This window comes from Poecilia mexicana, unplaced genomic scaffold, assembly GCF_051168715.1.
Source record: "Poecilia mexicana isolate PSO_F unplaced genomic scaffold, ASM5116871v1 scaffold_12, whole genome shotgun sequence".
NCBI lineage: Eukaryota > Metazoa > Chordata > Actinopteri > Cyprinodontiformes > Poeciliidae > Poecilia > Poecilia mexicana.
Genome location: NW_028263381.1, coordinates 6,469,598 through 6,487,357, shown reverse-complemented (window position 1 = coordinate 6,487,357; position 17,760 = coordinate 6,469,598). Strand labels below are relative to the sequence as shown.

The window sequence follows — 17,760 nt, the reverse complement described above, 5'->3', positions numbered from 1 at the left end:
GACTGATGTTATTTGTATCCCAACAGCCTATAACATCACAGAAGTTGACATATATTCCAATAACCCAGAATCTAGAGAGGCAACTTGTTTTATTTTTATTGATAATTTTTAAACACACAATCGTCATAACATTTTTGTGATTTTAGATTATTTTTGCTTAATACAGCTTTAAGCTTGAGACAAGTCTCTTGTCAAAGAACATATCAGCTGACATGAAAAACATGAACAGCTTCAGCTTTGAGTTCTTAAGCAGATTTTGATATAATCTGAAGTTATTTCTCTTATTCTATTGTTACACAATTTACAAGGAAGATGCAAAAGTCAAGAGAATATCTGATGTCATTTCAAGTTTATTTATATCAAACGATTTCCTTTCAGAGTGTCCTTTTTGCTGCAGTAGATGTAGCCAATCACAGCTCCAGCCACCTTCCCAACAGTTTGGTGAATGTAGGTCCACTGTTAATCAATCCTCTTGGTGTAATCAGGAGTTATCAGGCAGGTAGAAAGTCTTATACCAGAAGAACTGCATTAATGCATCCATCGTTCTCTGGGTTATTTGTCACCTGGGCATATTTACCTGAGAAGGAAAAAATAAAACATTTCAACGTGAAGATCTGATGTTTTAAAAGAAGAGTTATTCCTACTTTTTGAAGAAATATGTAAGTAAAAAAGAGAAGCAGAAACAAAATTATACTTTAAGTTATCTTACATCCTACAAAAAATCCTTATTGAAGAAGAACTCACCCCAGATGACCTTTCCACCTTGTGTGACCAGGCCCAGCTCGCTGACATTGACCTCTATCACTGTTCCCTTGGTGATGACCCCCAGAGTGGTGTAGAGTGGTGACGAAGGGTTCTTCTTCACTCCCAGGATGGGAAGGCAGAACGTTGCTTTCAGTTCTGGGTGTGTGACGTGAGCCTTCTTAAAACGCAGACCCTAGAGAAGACACAGATAAGTGGGTGACCGAGCTCAAACCAAGGAGTAGAGTGGCACCGATCCGATATTAATCTGTATCGGTACCGATACTGGAAAATAATTTTAGATCGGTTATTGGTCACCATGTGACCAATCCATAATTCAGTCTAATTCTATGCCTTTTACTCTGTTGTCATGCTTCATTACTTATTTTACATTTTATTTAGAATTGCTAATTGCACTTTCTGAACCATTTTAAAGATGTTTGTTGCCATTTGTTTTTGTCAGCTTCAGTTTCTTTATTATTTATTTCACACTGACTGTTGCAATGACCAAACAAATGAAAGTTGTGCTGTTTTTGTTTGACCAAGCTTGTCAAGATTTTGCTGCATTTACGTAAACTGTACTGGTACAGAGATATATTGTACGTCAGTATATTTATGTCTGAGTTTTAAAAAAAAAAATCTTTCAAGCTAATTCAGCACTGTTTTTCTGTATCGCATCGGTACCGGCAGATACTAAACCTCATATATCTGTATTTGTATCAAAAGTGCAAAAAGTGAATCGGTGCATCAGTACCAAGGAGTAGAAAACATTTTAACTCAACCTGTACGGTTGGCTTACCATAGGTCTGATGAAGCGCTCGTACTTTGGAGGTTTCCTTGTGAAGCCGTCTCCAACAAAGCAGACTTTAGTGACCATCCTCTTCCAGGCTTTCTTCTGTCTCTTTCCTGTTCGGATGACTTTAAGAACTTCTGTCTCTCCTTGAGCGCGAACCTTTGGCAGGGGCACCTCCCACTTGCCCTACAAGCACAATCATGTTAATTTTATACAAATGTTTACAATTACAAAGAAGTAAATCGAAAAAAGATATATGTGCACGTCATAAAACATCACTTACAGCTTTCTCTTTCCTCTTCTGTTTGATCATGTTGGAGAGGACCTTTGCACGAGTCTGTCCCTCTCTGTCCAACAGGTAGGCCGGCACGGCTCCTTCAGGGGTCTTGTCATCGTCCTTCTGCTTGGTCTTCCTCTGTTCGTGCATTTTGATGCTGAAAACAACGAAAGAAAAAGTTACAAGGGTGAAAACAAAACAAGACAGGATATCCTCCTCCATACTCACGTCTTTTTCATCTGGATCTTCTCTGCATGTCTCTGTTTGTGATAGAGCTTGGCCTTCAATCCAATCATCTTTCTGGCTTTGTGGGACCGCTCGTGGGCCTCTCGGCTCTCCTTCTTCCGTTTCCTCTCATGGTGGTCCAGGCGGTAGCCGTGCCGCTTGCGGTGCAACTCGATGTGCTCGTTCTGAGGCTGAGAAACAAGACGGACACACACGTTCAAACATTGTAGTTGAGGCTGTACGGAAATCAACTTTTACAGATTTAATTATAAACTTTTGTAAGATACATTGTGGCAGAATGTATTTGTAAACTAAAAGCTCAGTTTATAGTTTATTTATGTCAGATATTTCTATAGTTGTCAGCCTTTAGCTATGTCACCTTTAAAAACAGACATTTTAAGGAAATAATTAAGGAAATAAGGTCGGATGGTTTCAAAAAACAAACACAAATGAATATTGATTTAAGGCATTGAGACTGAGAACAAAATCACAAGTTAAAATTATTTTCAAAGTTCAGTTTTCTTATACAAAAAAATATTTAATCACACTCGATATTTGTTCAGAATTTTTCAGCTACCTTCCATGACTGGTTACCTAAACTACTTCCGTGTGTAAAATATACCCTAGATATTGTAATGGCATCAGAGACCTGACAACAACACAATGAGGTGGATTTTGAGACAAACAGCTGAAATCCAGCTTCGTTCAGAGTAGCGCCTGCCCTCGCTGCCACATGCTGACGAAAGCTAAAGCTAACTCAAGAAAAGCTAGAGCGTGAAATTGTCTGATACCGGCCAATAAACAACATTTAGACGACCGAGTTTCTTACCATGTTGTTCTTCGGAAGTTACTTGTTTCAATAAAGACGTTGCTGGTGGTAACGGCTGATGAAAGCACGGTGTTTTTTGGTGTTTTTGCTTGAGGCTGGGGCTCTTCTGATGTTGTTTTCCCCGGAGCCGATACGTAGAGGAAGTACGTCACCACGCTAAAGAAACATATCCGTTTTTAAATTTTAATTTTAATTTTTTAGAATCGGCTTTGTTGTCAAACATTATAAAACGTATCCGTAGAAAAATGCTTTAATCTATTTGTTATGTACTCTAATACTTAAATTTACTTAACTGTAAAAAAAAGAAAAAAAAGTGAATTTATTTCTAAACGCGGAACCAAATGACAGCCTCAGGGATCCAGGGGATGTATTTTGGAGTCGTGCCTTAAACGAGACTTAGTAACAAAAATGATTGTGCTCTCAAGGGTACTTTAATACCTTTGCTTTTCTGTATTATTCATATAAATTATTTAAATTTCCTATGTAACGAATGAGGTGACAGCTCTTAGTCCTGCCTCATTGTCTTTAAAGCTGCGACAGAAAGGCAGTAAGGAGCTTTTATAACAAGAGATGTCTGTCAGAGCCTTACAGACGCTCAAGGGGATCATATGGGTAAAACATATATTTATTTTACATATATGCTACTATTAACTGATCCGATTAATAACAGTGTCTTTCATAGGGTCGATGCTTATTGAGAGCTGAATCACAGAGCTGCAGATGTAGACTGAGCTGGCATTTAAGAAGACATTATGTCTCTCTACCAGGTGTGATTTACAACTTAAAACAAATATTTTCATCACTACTAAAGGGCACTGTGGAGGTCTTCTTTTAAGCTTAAACGGGATTACTATAGCAGAATATATAACTACATTCCTTAAGTTTTTTTAAAAAAAGACTTTGGGAATTTTTTTAGCTTCATTGTTTAAAATGTTATAAAGTTTGTGTTGGATCTTTAAGGATTTACAAGAATATCCTAATCCATGCAGCTTGGAATTACGTTATATATACATTTTGTCACTTTACCACTTCAAATTAGGATCCATTTCTTCTTACTACTCTTTCATCAAGGCCATATTTGCTGAGTACAAAATGAATAATTGTCCTGTCAACAAATTTTATCTCCTAAGCTGTGGATCTCTGCTTCTCTAAAAATGCTTTTCCAGATTCATTAAACAATAATTTATTTAAGTAGATTTTATTCGAGGGTATTAGAGTAAAGTAGGTTAACACATTTGCACACTACACTTTTTAGATGCTTTTTCTGGTCAAATGTTTTGAAAATTCTTTATAGTTTTTCTTCTATTTAATTAAATACACCTTGTGTCTGTAATGATATAAAATGAAAAGTTCAAGAGTTGAAAATACATTTGCAAGGCATTCAAGGAATTTATGCAAATAAATCATATTTTTAAAACATTTTACAATTTTTTTCTTCCAGTAAGTTATGATGTACACAATAAGCAATTAACCTCCAATTATTATTAATGTGACAAAATTATAAATTTTCTTAAAAAAATACACCATTGATTAACTTGGATTTAGTCAAATACTCAGCATTTACCTTCTTGCTAACTATTACAGACGATATCAAATCACTGCGGGCGGTGCTCAACCCCGACATTTCCAAGTAAGGCGTTTTTATTCAGCAATCAATTTTTACAGGCCATTCGCTACACGTCCTATTAGATCGGTGTTAAGTTGTGCTGTTTCTGCAGGATCCGAAACATCGGCATCATGGCTCACATCGACGCAGGAAAGACGACCACAACAGAGAGGATGTTGTATTACTCCGGCTACACGAGGGCGTTAGGAGGTGTGTATCAGACACAGACAGCAGTGTGTGGATGCCTGTTTTCCATGGTTTGAACTGTTGGCTCGTTTGTTTCCGTCAGACGTGGACGACGGGGACACGGTCACGGATTTCATGGCTCAAGAGAGGGAACGCGGCATCACCATCCAGTCGGCAGCTGTCACGTTTGATTGGAAAAGCCATCGCATAAACCTCATAGATACCCCAGGTATATAAATAAATAAATAAAAAAACTTGTTAAACCTAAAATATTAAAATGAAAGTATAAATAAGCGTAGAGCTCGTGTGTTTGCAGGACACGTCGACTTCACTCTGGAGGTGGAACGGGCGCTTCGTGTTCTTGACGGGGCTGTTGCCGTGTTTGACTCGTCTGCTGGCGTCGAGGTTGGCAAAGGCAGATATATTTTTTCATTTTAGGTTTAATAACGATTTTCCTCGTGTAATTAGCAACTTCCGCTGCCTTTGAAAACCCCAACAGGCCCAGACTCTGACCGTGTGGAGGCAAGCAGAGAAGCACCATATACCCTGCGTTTGTTTCCTGAATAAGATGGACAAACCTACAGCTGAGTAAGTGACTCGGACATCTTGTCTTCTGCAAACTGTGGGTTTGCTTTGCATGGTATTAAAAATGAAGCTATATTTTATTTTTCTTACAGCCTAAATTTCTCACTTGAGAGCATAAGACTGAAACTGAAAGCAACTCCAGTCCTCCTGCAGGTACATCAACATTCTCTCTAAATTGTTAATTTTTACTGAATAAATCCCTTTTATTTCCAACTCTTGTCTTCAGCTGCAACATGAACATCTTTGTAAATAACAAATATGAGGTTTCATTGTGAGCTTCTCCTAAATCCATCCCTGTCTAGATACCAATCGGCAGCGGTAAGAACTTCACAGGTGTGGTGGACTTGTTGACCAATCAGAAGCTCATGTGGAACCTGACATCGACACAAGACAACGGACGAACATTTGAAGCCAAATCTCTCGGCAAATCCGAAGATCCAGAACTCCTGGAAGCAGCCGATGAGGCCAGGGCGGCACTCATTGAGCAGGTACACATCCTGAAATCTGCAGCAACAGCTAACTTTAAAAAAGAATAATGTTTGATGACGGTATTTTTTCTTCTCTGAATCCCAGGTGGCTGATCTGGACGATGAATTTGCTGAGCTGCTGCTGACGGATTTTAGTGACAATTTTGAGGCTGTTCCCGCAAAAAAAGCAAGTCTTCCATTGCACTGACCTAGAACAGGACTTTGTGTTGAGATGTGATGATACTTTACAAACTTACCTGTGTTTAATCTGATATTCCAGCTACAGGAAGCTGTGCGGCGGGTGACTCTGGCCCGGAAAGGCGTGCCGGTGCTGTGCGGGAGCTCTCTGAAAAACAAAGGCGTTCAGCCTCTTTTAGACGCCATCACTGCTTACCTGCCCGCTCCTAACGAACGGCACCATGACCTGGTGTGAGTGACCTCTGAAACCTGTTTCAGTAATTTTATCTATTAAACGGATGTCAAATTATGTGTAGAACCTTATATGCGTTATGTTGCCTTTGGTAAAGATATGGAAAATGATAAGGGAAGGAAATATTTTATTGGAAAAGTATTATCTCACACTGTAAATGCAACATTCAATTTTAGTTTATTGAAAATCAGGAAGAAATATCACGGTAAGAATAGTTCCTCTCCAAAATAAAAAAAAAAAGACAAGAAAACATCCAATTAAATGTGGTAGATAATATTCTGAATGTCTTTGTGGTGGGTTACAAGAAAATCATTTGTTTCTTTGCAAAACGTTAGGGTTACAATTCTTGTAGGAACATGCTTTTTAAATTAATTTCTAAGTAAAATACTAAGCATATTTTAAGGTTAATTTTTCATATCTTTGAATTATTTTTGTTGTATCAATGTAAATATTTAACAGATCTGAATAAGCTTTCTACTGTGGGTCATCATGAATAATTTAACTTTAAAAAACAACTCAAGTGATATTGGGCACATATTTATTTGGAGTGGCTCTGAAGTTTTTATTTTAAAGAATTGATTTACTTTATTTACTTGATCTAAAAGAGGGGGCTGAATTCTTATTTTATTATGGAAAGTGCAGACGTTCAAATAATGTGTTATTGTTTTTAATGAAAATTAGTTTAAGTGTGTGTTGGACCAGCAGGCGGTGGTACAAAGACGACCTGTGCGCCTTGGCCTTTAAGGTTCTCCACGACAAGCAGCGCGGTCCGCTGGTGTTCCTCAGGATCTACTCTGGAACGCTGAAAGCACAGACGGCCGTCCACAACATAAACCGGAACAACACGTATGTCGTTTCCATCCCGCCAGCCGCGGCGTCACTTATTACGATACGGAGTGATAGAAACGTTCTGTTTGCAGTGAGAGGATGAGCCGACTGCTGGTGCCGTTCGCTGACCAGCAGGTTGAAATCCCCTCCATGAGTGCGGGAAACATCGCCCTGACCGTAGGACTGAAGCAGGTGACCCGTTTATTCCCCACGCCTTTTTCGAATATTAAGAGCTTGCTCATGTTTTCGCGCTTTCACGTCAGACGGTCACGGGAGACACCATCGTTTCCTCCAAGGCGTCCGCGGCCGCCGCTGCTCGTCGAGCGCAGAGCGACGGCGGGATGGGGACGAAGCGTGGAGACCAAGCCGACATCGGCATCGTCCTGTCGGGAGTGGAAGTCCCTGATCCTGTCTTCTTCTGCACCATAGAACCCCCCACCATGGCCAAGCAGGCAGGTCGGTGCTAGGGTCAACAATCACACAATTATTTTTCTTTTTTCCCCTGAATTAAAAATGCAAAATGCCATTATCACAAATTCTCTCCATTTTGCCCACGCAACAATAAATCATTAAAATAACGCATTATTTTAATGAAAATTAAACATGAATACAAAGCATTAGTCTGATGTTTTCCGTAATGTTTGCTATTACTTAACTTTTTGGGAAAAAATTATTTTAAATTTTCTTGGTCTATGAAATGTTTTTAGTTTGTTCCCAGCAACAATTTTCTTTTAAAACCTTTGCTGTATTTAGCCAGTCAGTGGATGGTTTTGCCAAAGTTTGTTCTAGAGTGAAAAGTCGCTGGATGTTTGTGTCCCCGACCTGCTTTGACATAAAAATAAAGCAAAGCAAAAAGGCAAATAAAAGAAAAATGATTTGTGTTGCAACAAAAACTCTCATCCCATAGTTTTTTTTTCCTCCCGTCACAATTCTTGCATTGCTTTGTGTTGATCTCTCGGATGAAATCCCACCAAAAATACCTCAAAATTTATTCCCCTGAAGAGAAAAATTTTAGTATAGTGTTTATTTTCACTCCTGAACATTTTCCAGTCTTTCAAACATTTTATTCTTTCTTCACTAAAAGATCTGGAGAATGCGCTCAACTGCCTGCAGAGAGAAGACCCCAGCCTGAAAGTCAGAGTTGACCCCGATTCTGGTCAGGTAGTAGCAGTTTGTTTTGGATCAGCTAGAGCTTTGTTCTGAGCACAGCAGGTTAATTTTAAAGATCCCGTTTTCCTTCGGTGCCAAGACCATCCTGTGCGGGATGGGAGAGCTGCACATCGACATCATCCACGACCGAATCAGACGAGAATACGGCATCGAGACTCACCTCGGGCCGCTGCAGGTGGCCTACAGAGAAACTATCCTCCAGGAAGCCTCCACTGCAGGTGCGCCGCTTCAACATTCATTTCTGGAAGGCTGAAAATATCAGCTAATGAATCCGCCTTTGTTCAGACACACTGGACCGGACCATAGGGGACAGAAGGCATGCAGCGTCGGTCGATCTGACTGTCAGACCGGTGGACTTCGCCTCGTGTGAAGTAGCATTTACAGAAGAACTACAAGTGCAGATCCAGCCAGAAACAAAAGAGGCTGTGGAAAACGGAGTGCAAAGCTCATACCTGCAAGGTAAACGTAGCTTTAATAATTCTTTCTTATTCCTAAACATGAAACATCTTTATCGCAACAATGTGGCAAAGGGTAGTAGTAAAAATGTTCAACAAAATGACAAATCCAGATTAAGGATGTCAGTCTGGAAATGTGCTGAAAACTGGAACCTTTTTTCTTTCTTTCACTCAATAATAAATATAAATAGTTCATGTAACAACTAAAAAAATATGATGAATGATAAAGGAACAGGAAGAATGAAAAACTTGTAGCATATAAAGAAAAGATTAGCTATTTAACTCTGAAGACTAGAGTAGACATATTTCAAATACACACAAAAAAACAAAAGCAGCTTAATCAAAACCATATTGATTCATCATTAGGGTTCTCAAATATGATTCCCCCTCCCCCAGGGCCGTTGCTAGGTTACCCCGTCTGGGGCGTCTCCTGTCTGATCCACAGCGTTTCCGTGGAGCCGGGGACGTCTCCGGCCATGGTGTCGGCCTGCGTGTCCCGTTGCATGCTGAAGGTAGACCTAGAACGTTTGTTCACGTTAAAAAGCGCTGCACGGTAGACGGCATGGCCTTAACGGTGTCACTTCGGGAACCCAGGCTCTGAGGCTGGCAGGGGGACAGGTCCTGGAGCCCGTCATGTCCCTGGAGGTCACCGTCGGGGAGGAGCACCTCAGCTCGGTACTGGGGGACCTGGCCCAAAGACGGGGGACCGTCAGAGAAATCCAGAGTCGCCACGACAACAAGGTGCTGCTGGCAACGGTGCCGCTGGCTGAAATGATGGTGAGATTCGGCGTGATTTAAATGATATCTGCTTCTGCTCTCTGAAAATCATTTAATGATTTAATCTTCTGACACGTTAAAGGGCTATTCCACGGTCCTGCGAACTGTGACCTCTGGAAACGCCACTTTCTCACTGGAGCTGGACGCCTACGAAGCCATGAACCCCCATGACCAGAGCGCACTTCTTAAAAGAATGTCCGGTTTGACGTGATCACACATTTTTACAGTTTTCTTCACATTTTCTGGGGGAAAAAAAAGAAGAAAAAAGCTATTTATTATGGTAAATATTGAGATTACATTGAAAGAGGACAATGTCATACTCCTGTTGTGCTGCTAAATGAATCCGCAGCCGCTGTATTTCTGCATGGTTTTTGCTAATAAAAACAAAAACACAGAAGCAATTACAATTTCAAGATTTTATTGAAATCTTTAGAAACAGTCTCACCAACAAAAACAAAAGCATGTAGAAAAAAATAAATCATTCATATCGACATAGAACATAAGATTTGTGAATCGCATTCAATAAGTACAGTGACAGCTCTGAAGCAGAAGCTCCTCATTTGATTCCCCAGTTTTACAAACCAAGCATAAAGGTTGACTGTGAGTGCGTGTGCTTCCCTTTTCGGTTCCCACACCAGCACGTCAGCGCTCAGATGCCTTTGTATTCATGCAGGCAGAAGCTGGGAGTCAGCGGCTCAGCTGGTATCCCACGCCTTACAGAAAAGAAAAGAAAATATTCTTAATGTCTCTTGTAATAAGTAATAATATCCGTTACGTACTTATCTGGATACTTACTCTACCAAGCGACAGCGGTGAAGAGAAAGTCTGCTGAAGGCGTCGCCGGTGTCCGTGACCTCTTTAGCGCTCCACAGCCGCTCTGCTACAGCACTGGCTCGAGGCCTAAGACATAAAATAGCATTCTGGTATCATTTGTGATTACAGTCCTTTGGGGAAAAAAAAAAAAAAAAATCAACACTAGGAGTCGACAATATGGATTTAGAATTTTTGCATGATATCCCTTAACACAACAGAAATACACTAAAGAAGTTTGTACCTATAAACACGACGAAAAGTGGAAATAAATGTATTTAAATTAAGCTAAGAGACATATTTTACCAGAGTCTCGGTGTCAGATTCGTAGCGTCCACGTACTCTCCCCACATACAGGCCTCTCCACCAATCACAAGCTTCTTTTGTTCTTCAGTTCCTGTTTTTTTTTAAGCATATTTTCAGTAAATTCGGCTTCCTTTTCATAAGCACAAGCACATTTTCCTGCTCTTTATTCAACAGGCTTACAAAGGTTTGCACAGGAGTGACAACACTGGGACATGTCAGTTTTAGTTAAAGGATTTTGCTTCATTTTAGCCAAACGCCAGCTGAATAATAAAGCAGGGCACGCGTAGTAGTGCTGATCGTAATCAACACATTCCCTGCGTTTCATACAGAATAGTGACACAAATCCATGCAAATGTATATGTTTTAAACATTCATGGTTCTTGTGTTTTGGCTCCTATTGGAAGAAATTTGAGCCAGAATTTTCTCGCCAACTGGTTGAAACTCAGTCTTCAATCTAGTTTTTCTCAAAATGTCTGTACATAACACTGTTTACATTGTTAACACTGACTTTTTAAAAATTATTTTAACACTTGAGAAGGTAACATCTCAGTGCGAGAAAACATTTCTCTCTGAGTAATTTTCATTTTTACTTATCAAACTGGCAAGTTTACTCCATTTACCTTTGCCCAGCTCTATTTCAGGAGGACGGTGGCTGATTCATGAATCTTTCTGTAAACAAGCCTGATCCAGTAACCTTTGCATGCTGAGTCACGTTTGAGTCAGCATGCAGCGAAGAGACTCAAAGCTGGAAAAACCTTTCGACTTTTAGACATTTGCAGCAATAAAACATCTTATTTTACAGGACTGTTGAAACGCATGACTTGGTTACAGAGTAGCCTGTGGTCTTCAGTAAATAAAGTCCACAGGTCGCTAGCCAATCGCTGCTTTTCTAACTTCCTGCAGATGCTAGCTGTGTGGCAACGCTAGCGCTAGCTTCTAAGTGCAGGAACAAGGCAGTTGCAACCAGGTGAGGCGTAACCAGAATATATATACATCATGTAGACACAAACCCTGAAAATCTTGCGGGTCGGCTTTGTAAAAGCCCGGCCAGTCCTGGCCATAGGTGATATGGTTCAGGTACCAGGGAGCCGACAGTAGGGTCTTGAACCCTGCCGACGTAATTCTTGCCATCTCAGACTGGTATGCCGCCGGGGTTCCTTTCCAAATGTGGATTAGTGTGTCTGGTTTCAGCTACAGAGCACACACACACACAGAGGGAGACAGATTGAAATAACAGACCACAATGAGTTTTTCCATCTGCTGATGGTGGTCCCTCCAAAACATCCCTGAACCTGGAGAGGTTCTGAGCACCTTTCGTCTGATGACAGACGTCATCTTGTTTGATCTGATCATTGTGAAACCAAAGATTGAAGTCAACCAGTCGGGTGAAATACGCAAATAAAGAAGCAAAACCACCAACCGCACTGCCCCATGTTCACACACTGACTTGTTGTCACAACTGTGCAGTTTCTTTACATTAAAGTCTGTTGAACAAAAACAAGCTGAAAAGTGATCCCCCTCCCTCAATCATGAGATGATTGAGGGGGAGGGAGAAGTATTCATCATCTTTATCTTCATCATTATTATTATATTATTATTATTAACTACTAAAACTGACCGTTGAAGTTGAGCGGCTCAACCTTGTAGTAATTCAGCCAGTCCTGTCCAATGCTAATATAATCTAAGTACCATGGGGCGGAGAGGATGGTGGTGTATCCGGCTGCGGTCACTTTGCTCATCTCCGAGTTACTCCCACTGCCGATCCACACGTGCACTACCGTGTCGGGCTTCAGCTGCAATTGTTACAAGTCAAACCCATGTTTTTAACATACTGCAGACGTAGCTTATAAAGAAAGAAGGCAACCAGTTGGAGGGGGAAAAAAGAAAAACTGAAGATCAATCTGGAAATATTTAGGGAAAGACTCTTTTTGCTTTTATTTTATTTATATCAATGTATTCAAGTTGAGCTTAAGTCAACTTCAGATTTGTTCTTGACTTACTGTAAAGAAATTGTCAGTAGAGACTCTTGTTTTATCTGAGTCTAACCGCTTTTCAGCAGCTGCCTAGAAATTTGAATCGATACCCAAAAATTTCCAGAATGAACTGTAGCTGAGTTTAGTACAGATGTTACAAAGAAGCCACATATTTTGTCCAGCTTCCCAAAATGACAGAAAAACAGCAATAAGTACATTTTTGTACAAGAAACCAAACCAAAGCTGTCTTGAATTGACACATACTGCTTAAGCTGTAAAAAAAAAAAATTATATGCTCCCATTTACATCAGCAGCAGAAAAATGCTAGTACTAGCAGTTTTGATATGACTTGTTGATAATGCAACACAAAATTTCAACACGGCTCCTGATGATTGTAACAATGTTGCAAATAGTGGGACAGCATTAAAAGACAACTTAGAAACATCTTCAGAGTCCATATCATAACCGTTTCCTAAATTATTCAATAAAAGCAGAGTTAAAAACAACAGATTGCAGTTTAACAATCATTTTACACTATTTTAAGTAACAAATTTAGCATTCACTTTACAAAAATAAGAAAAATGGAGGATACCTTAACACCATTGTCAAAGACCTCCTGCCAGATGATGTAGCCTTTATTGGTAGCAGCGACAATGTCCAGAAGTCTATTGTATGAAAAAAATCATTCAATAAAAATATATGAATATTTTCTAAAAAAGGAACTAAAATAAGATGCGCACTTTTGGATGTAGAAGGACTCCAGTTTCCTGTAGTCCTTTCCAAAGCCTTGCTGCTCCATGAACTTCTGAATGTCTGGGTTGGACTGCCTGTAAAGACAATAAATAAGTAAATAACAGCCGCTAACATCTCTCTGGTCTATTAGACGGATCAGGGCTCCTCACCAGCACGCAAAGGACACCTCGTCACCTCCCAGGTGAATGTAGGCGTCGGGGAAAACTTCGCTGATCTCTTTGAAGAACTGCGTCATGAACTCGTAGGTGGAGTTGAGGATGGGGTTCACCGGTCCGAAGGTGCCAGACGGCTTGGAGCCAGAGTAGCAAGGCGTGAGCAGGTCAGTTTGACCTGAGACGGAAGCGGACATCAGGAGAACGTAGGAGCTGAAACCAAATGTGGACGGCAACAACTAGAGAACCCACCTTTACCCCAAGACTGCGTGTGTCCTGGGGTGTCAAACTCGGAGACGACCCTAATGCCTCTGAGGCGGGCGAACTCGATCACCATTTTCACATCTGCGGGTGTGTACACGTGGGTGTACGGGTGGTAAGCGCCCTGTTAACATTGTGATGGGATACATTTATGTCAATACAGGGGGATGAAACTTTTGGGTCGACGCAGATGATGAGGCTTTTCTGGAACCTTTTGGCTCAAGTTTGGGAACGTCCGGCTCAAGTAGGGAAAAGACGGATCATCGACGATGTGCCAGTGGAAGACGTTGAATTTATTCATCGCCATGATTTCCTGCAGGGTGAAGTAAAGTGGAATACATTTCTAAAAAGTTAAGATAAATTAACTACTTGGTACATAAACATGTGGTTTATGTACCAGATTTGTCAGGATGACTTTAACTGGAAGGAAATGCCGCGACGTGTCCAGCAAGATGCCTCGATGAGGAAATCTTGGGAAGTCACTGATAACCGTTGAATTGATGGTTTTCTGGAAAAAAGTTGCAAAAACAACATGAACCAGAAACGATTCACCAACAAGGAGAGAGACACGATTCATCTGTCTCACTTACGGTCCCATACTCGTCCTCATAGACCAACTGGCTGAAAGTCTCCAGACCTCAAAAAAGGAGAAGAAGAGATAAAATACACAATTCCAAGCAAGTTAAACCCCATTTAAAAATGTCCTGCACGTCTTATGTCACAGGACATAAGATCTAAATTTAATTTTATGTCCTGTGACCTCACAATAGAGAGAGAGAAAAAAAAAAAAGTTATGTACTTGTCATTTGATGAGGATTTAAAACCAGGCACATGGGCAAATAAACTCCTACCATGCAGGGCTCCCCAGACCTTCGGTGCTTTCAGGACAGCGATCGGCTGATCCACGGTCAGCTCATCTGCAGAAACAAACAGTCGTAGTAAGACCCGGTGAAGCTTTCCAGGAGGTTAAATCAGGACTGTAAGCCATGAAACATTTGGTCTGGGTTAATCCTTGAATTTGCTTTCCAGGTAATCTTTACCTCCTCCTTCCCATCACGAGTAGGATTGCCGTTCTTGGAAAATGTATTCACTAGCTGAAGCGCATCTTTTTTTGTCCAGTTCTTCACAAATTCCTCTTTAATCAAATGGAGCTAAATCGCTCACCGAAAAATGTGACTGCTTATTCATCAGATAAGATTATCTAAGTGTGTCAAGTTGACTGTAAACTTGTGAGATGGTAAACTCCCCTATGCTTCATTAGCCAAGTTTTTTTCACTACAGTGGGATCAACTCCAAGAAAATATTTTCATGATCCCACATTACTAAAAGGCAGCAGAGATCAAGCCTGTAGTAATGACTTTTTACATTTAAATATAGTGAATGAATGAATGAATGAAATTTATTCGAACATGATACAAATATAAAAATAAAATAGTGCACAATAGTAATAGTAATAAGACAAGATCATTTAACTAAATTTAAAACGGAGACTTCATCATAAGAACCATTTTTTAAAAATTGGAAATAAATGTACTTTTTAATGCAGAAGCATAATGTCAGGGTGAAATAAAATTAAGAAACCATTTAATTAAAGTATTCAATGGGATATGATTTATGTGGGGGGTTTTTTCTAATAACTTGGGTCACAATTTGTGGTTAGGTTTTTTTTTTTTTAATCCAATAAATGCAACTGAAACATTTTTTAAGCTGATGAGTTTTTAGGAACTTCTTTTTTAAAAATTTACCACTACTTCCCATTTCCAGTGTGCAGATACGATGTGCAACTTCATATAGCCACTCTTCAAAATGGGAAAGTTGTTTCGGGTAAAAGGTGAGCTTCTTAAAGACAGAGAGGCCAATTTCAAAGTACAGCTATGAAATGAAGTCATGTTTCTCTTAAGTTTTTTTTTATATATTCAACTTTTTCATAACAACTGTAGGTAACAGTCGCTAAATAGTGCTTTAAAGTGCCACTATGGGAAATGCATACAACCCCCAGGTTGACATAACCCATTTTTCCACAGCTAAACAACTTGATTTGTGTCACACAAGACTAGGATGATATCCGTCTTAAAAAAGCAACACAAATTTAGGGAGATAAAAACAAAGCAAAAATCTACAACGATCGCCGTTTCAAGTCAGCAGCACAGAATGGCGTCTTGCGGTTACCGCAGGTAGGTCTCAATTGATAAATACTCACATACCAACCAGAAGCTTGGGAGGCATGCCAGTAATTTTTATTTTTAACTTTTCCGTGTTTTCATGTTGTGAAAAGGCTAACAGGACTTTCCCTGTGACCTTAAGCTTTAATTAGCTAAAAAGATAGGCACTTTTTTTTTGTTTTTGAATGTACAACGCACCAGGTAGGCTTGGTGTAAAAACAAAACTCAGTGATAATCCTGAAAATGAAGCTTTCGGCAAGACAATAATCCATCATCACATGCAGCCAAACCAACGCCAGACAACACTTCACCTTCGTCCAAAGCCGCCTTGGTCCTGTAGGAGCTAAATCTTTAGAAAAGCTGCAACGTGAGCTGAATATATATTGACAGTTTGTCAATGACAGGTAATTTTGTAAATTATTATTACTATTCATGGCATATTCCCCCTTTCCACTGACTACATGTACAAAATTTGTATTTCTTTGTCTGAAATTACGCTATGATCGCAAAAGTGAAATTTATTTTCCAAGGTTTTTTTATTTGTGTATTTATTTAAAAAGAAAAAAAAACAATAAAACATTATCTACACCACCAGTATCAGTAAGTTTTAAATCTTCTGTAACCCTTTTAAAATTGTAATAATAATGCCATTATGTTGTTGAAGTGCAAAAATATTAATGTTATTTATTTTGATTAGTTCAACCAAATGAGTTTTTGCTATTCAGATATTACATAGAAAATATGTAAACAAAACCAAGGATAAATGAAACGGTAAAAGGCGGAATGCTTTGCTTTATCAGCTGCACCCTGCAGAAAATAAGTCATAAATAAAATATATGTTCAAACTTTAATTGTGCACATGGATTTAGAGAGGCAATATTCTTTTGCCTATGTTTTTCGCTCATAAAAACTTTAATTTCTCCAAATGCAGCTCTATTTACATTAGATGATATTATCTATTTAAAGGCATTTTTGCATGAAGAGCTGGTTACCAAAAAAAATGTTATCAATGAGGAAGAGACTCACATGACTCATCAGAAGACACACTGGGGTAACCGTCACACTCCGAGTCAGGTGATGTGATCCACACCTGCAGCTCCAACAGGTCCGTGGGACCTGCTCTCGCGTTTCGATTCACCTTCTGCTTTTTAGCGCCCCCAAATATGTATTCATAGTACCTGTGGAGAGAGATACAGCAGGTAAGAGTCAAAACAGGTCCGTGAATGCATCATGAACGTAACTAACTGAAAGAAAACTTCCCCCCTCCTCCCCCACACACACACTCCCCGCAATACTCCGGCCAGAAAAAAACCCAAACTTTCCAGACCTCTTGTAGGCCAGTTGAAGGAGGCCGCAGCTGGCCCCGGCTCCAGACTCTTTGGCATCAGTAATACTGAAGCTGGAGGAGCTCAGCTTTAAGGAAACATCCGAAATTTGCACGTTCTGCGGCAGGGGCCACAGAGAGCCGTATTTGGAGGGCTGGAAGACGAGCTCGGGCTCCTCGTCGACGTCGTTGTCCTGAAGCCCCCGGCAGGAACCGAGAGCCAGTAAGATGAACGTAAACCCCAGTAGGTTGTTCATGTTTACTGCAGAGCTGTAAAGTCACAAGACCTGGACGAGACTGACAAGAGATTTGTATGGGGAACGAGAGGGCGGGATTTCCCACACGGAAGTAACAATTTAAAGGGACCGTGTGTAGATGCAGCATCCTTCACTTTTTTTATTTGGCTCTAATAAAAAATAATTTTAATCTTAAATACTTCTACTCTATTCTCATAATTTAATTACTCTTAGTCTGGCCCTAATACTAGGTCGTACCGTCGTACTAGTACTTCGTCGTAGTTAAAAATGATTTCTTAAAGCAATACCACAGTGTAACAGCATTTTTCATTTTATCGGAGTTTTAAGAGTGCTTTTTCACGTTCGAGTTCTCATAACGACTTCAGTCTGGTAATTATGACTTCATTCTCGTAT

At 40.0% G+C, this 17,760-nt stretch overlaps 3 protein-coding genes across 5 annotated transcripts; 1 reads left to right on the top strand and 2 right to left on the bottom strand.

Annotated features, from left to right (window-relative positions):
- Nucleotides 1–332: 332 nt before the first annotated feature.
- nsa2 (NSA2 ribosome biogenesis homolog (S. cerevisiae)) lies at nucleotides 333–3,014 on the bottom strand. Its single transcript, XM_014974199.2, has 6 exons — nucleotides 2,866–3,014; nucleotides 2,040–2,227; nucleotides 1,818–1,968; nucleotides 1,541–1,720; nucleotides 745–937; nucleotides 333–577 (listed from the first exon to the last, which is right to left on the bottom strand). The coding sequence occupies exons 1-6, from the start codon at nucleotides 2,866–2,868 to the stop codon at nucleotides 510–512; spliced, it is 783 nt and encodes a 260-aa protein (XP_014829685.1). The 5' UTR covers nucleotides 2,869–3,014; the 3' UTR covers nucleotides 333–509.
- Nucleotides 3,015–3,084: 70 nt separating this feature from the next.
- gfm2 (GTP dependent ribosome recycling factor mitochondrial 2) lies at nucleotides 3,085–9,770 on the top strand. Of its 2 annotated transcripts, none has more exons than XM_014974193.2 (20): nucleotides 3,085–3,477; nucleotides 3,548–3,632; nucleotides 4,450–4,495; nucleotides 4,584–4,681; nucleotides 4,761–4,886; nucleotides 4,974–5,062; nucleotides 5,157–5,245; nucleotides 5,335–5,395; nucleotides 5,545–5,730; nucleotides 5,816–5,896; nucleotides 5,990–6,138; nucleotides 6,845–6,985; nucleotides 7,060–7,159; nucleotides 7,231–7,423; nucleotides 8,052–8,128; nucleotides 8,217–8,355; nucleotides 8,423–8,596; nucleotides 8,989–9,104; nucleotides 9,187–9,369; nucleotides 9,452–9,770. In XM_014974193.2, exons 1-20 carry the CDS (start codon nucleotides 3,436–3,438, stop codon nucleotides 9,578–9,580), a joined length of 2,304 nt encoding a protein of 767 aa, XP_014829679.2. In that variant the 5' UTR covers nucleotides 3,085–3,435; the 3' UTR covers nucleotides 9,581–9,770. The 2 variants fall into 2 exon arrangements, with proteins under 2 accessions (XP_014829679.2, XP_087866951.1); XM_088010825.1 differs by having other exon boundaries at nucleotides 6,842–6,985.
- On the bottom strand, nucleotides 9,771–17,415 carry hexb (hexosaminidase B (beta polypeptide)). 2 transcript variants are annotated; one of them, XM_014974196.2, is made up of 14 exons: nucleotides 17,114–17,415; nucleotides 16,813–16,964; nucleotides 14,476–14,541; nucleotides 14,215–14,261; nucleotides 14,022–14,132; nucleotides 13,836–13,937; nucleotides 13,616–13,748; nucleotides 13,361–13,541; nucleotides 13,199–13,285; nucleotides 13,051–13,123; nucleotides 11,496–11,676; nucleotides 10,486–10,576; nucleotides 10,165–10,269; nucleotides 9,771–10,082 (listed from the first exon to the last, which is right to left on the bottom strand). In XM_014974196.2, exons 1-14 carry the CDS (start codon nucleotides 17,365–17,367, stop codon nucleotides 10,019–10,021), a joined length of 1,647 nt encoding a protein of 548 aa, XP_014829682.1. In that variant the 5' UTR covers nucleotides 17,368–17,415; the 3' UTR covers nucleotides 9,771–10,018. The 2 variants fall into 2 exon arrangements, with proteins under 2 accessions (XP_014829682.1, XP_014829684.2); XM_014974198.2 differs by lacking the exon at nucleotides 11,496–11,676 and adding an exon at nucleotides 12,104–12,278 and having other exon boundaries at nucleotides 17,114–17,414.
- Nucleotides 17,416–17,760: the final 345 nt, after the last annotated feature.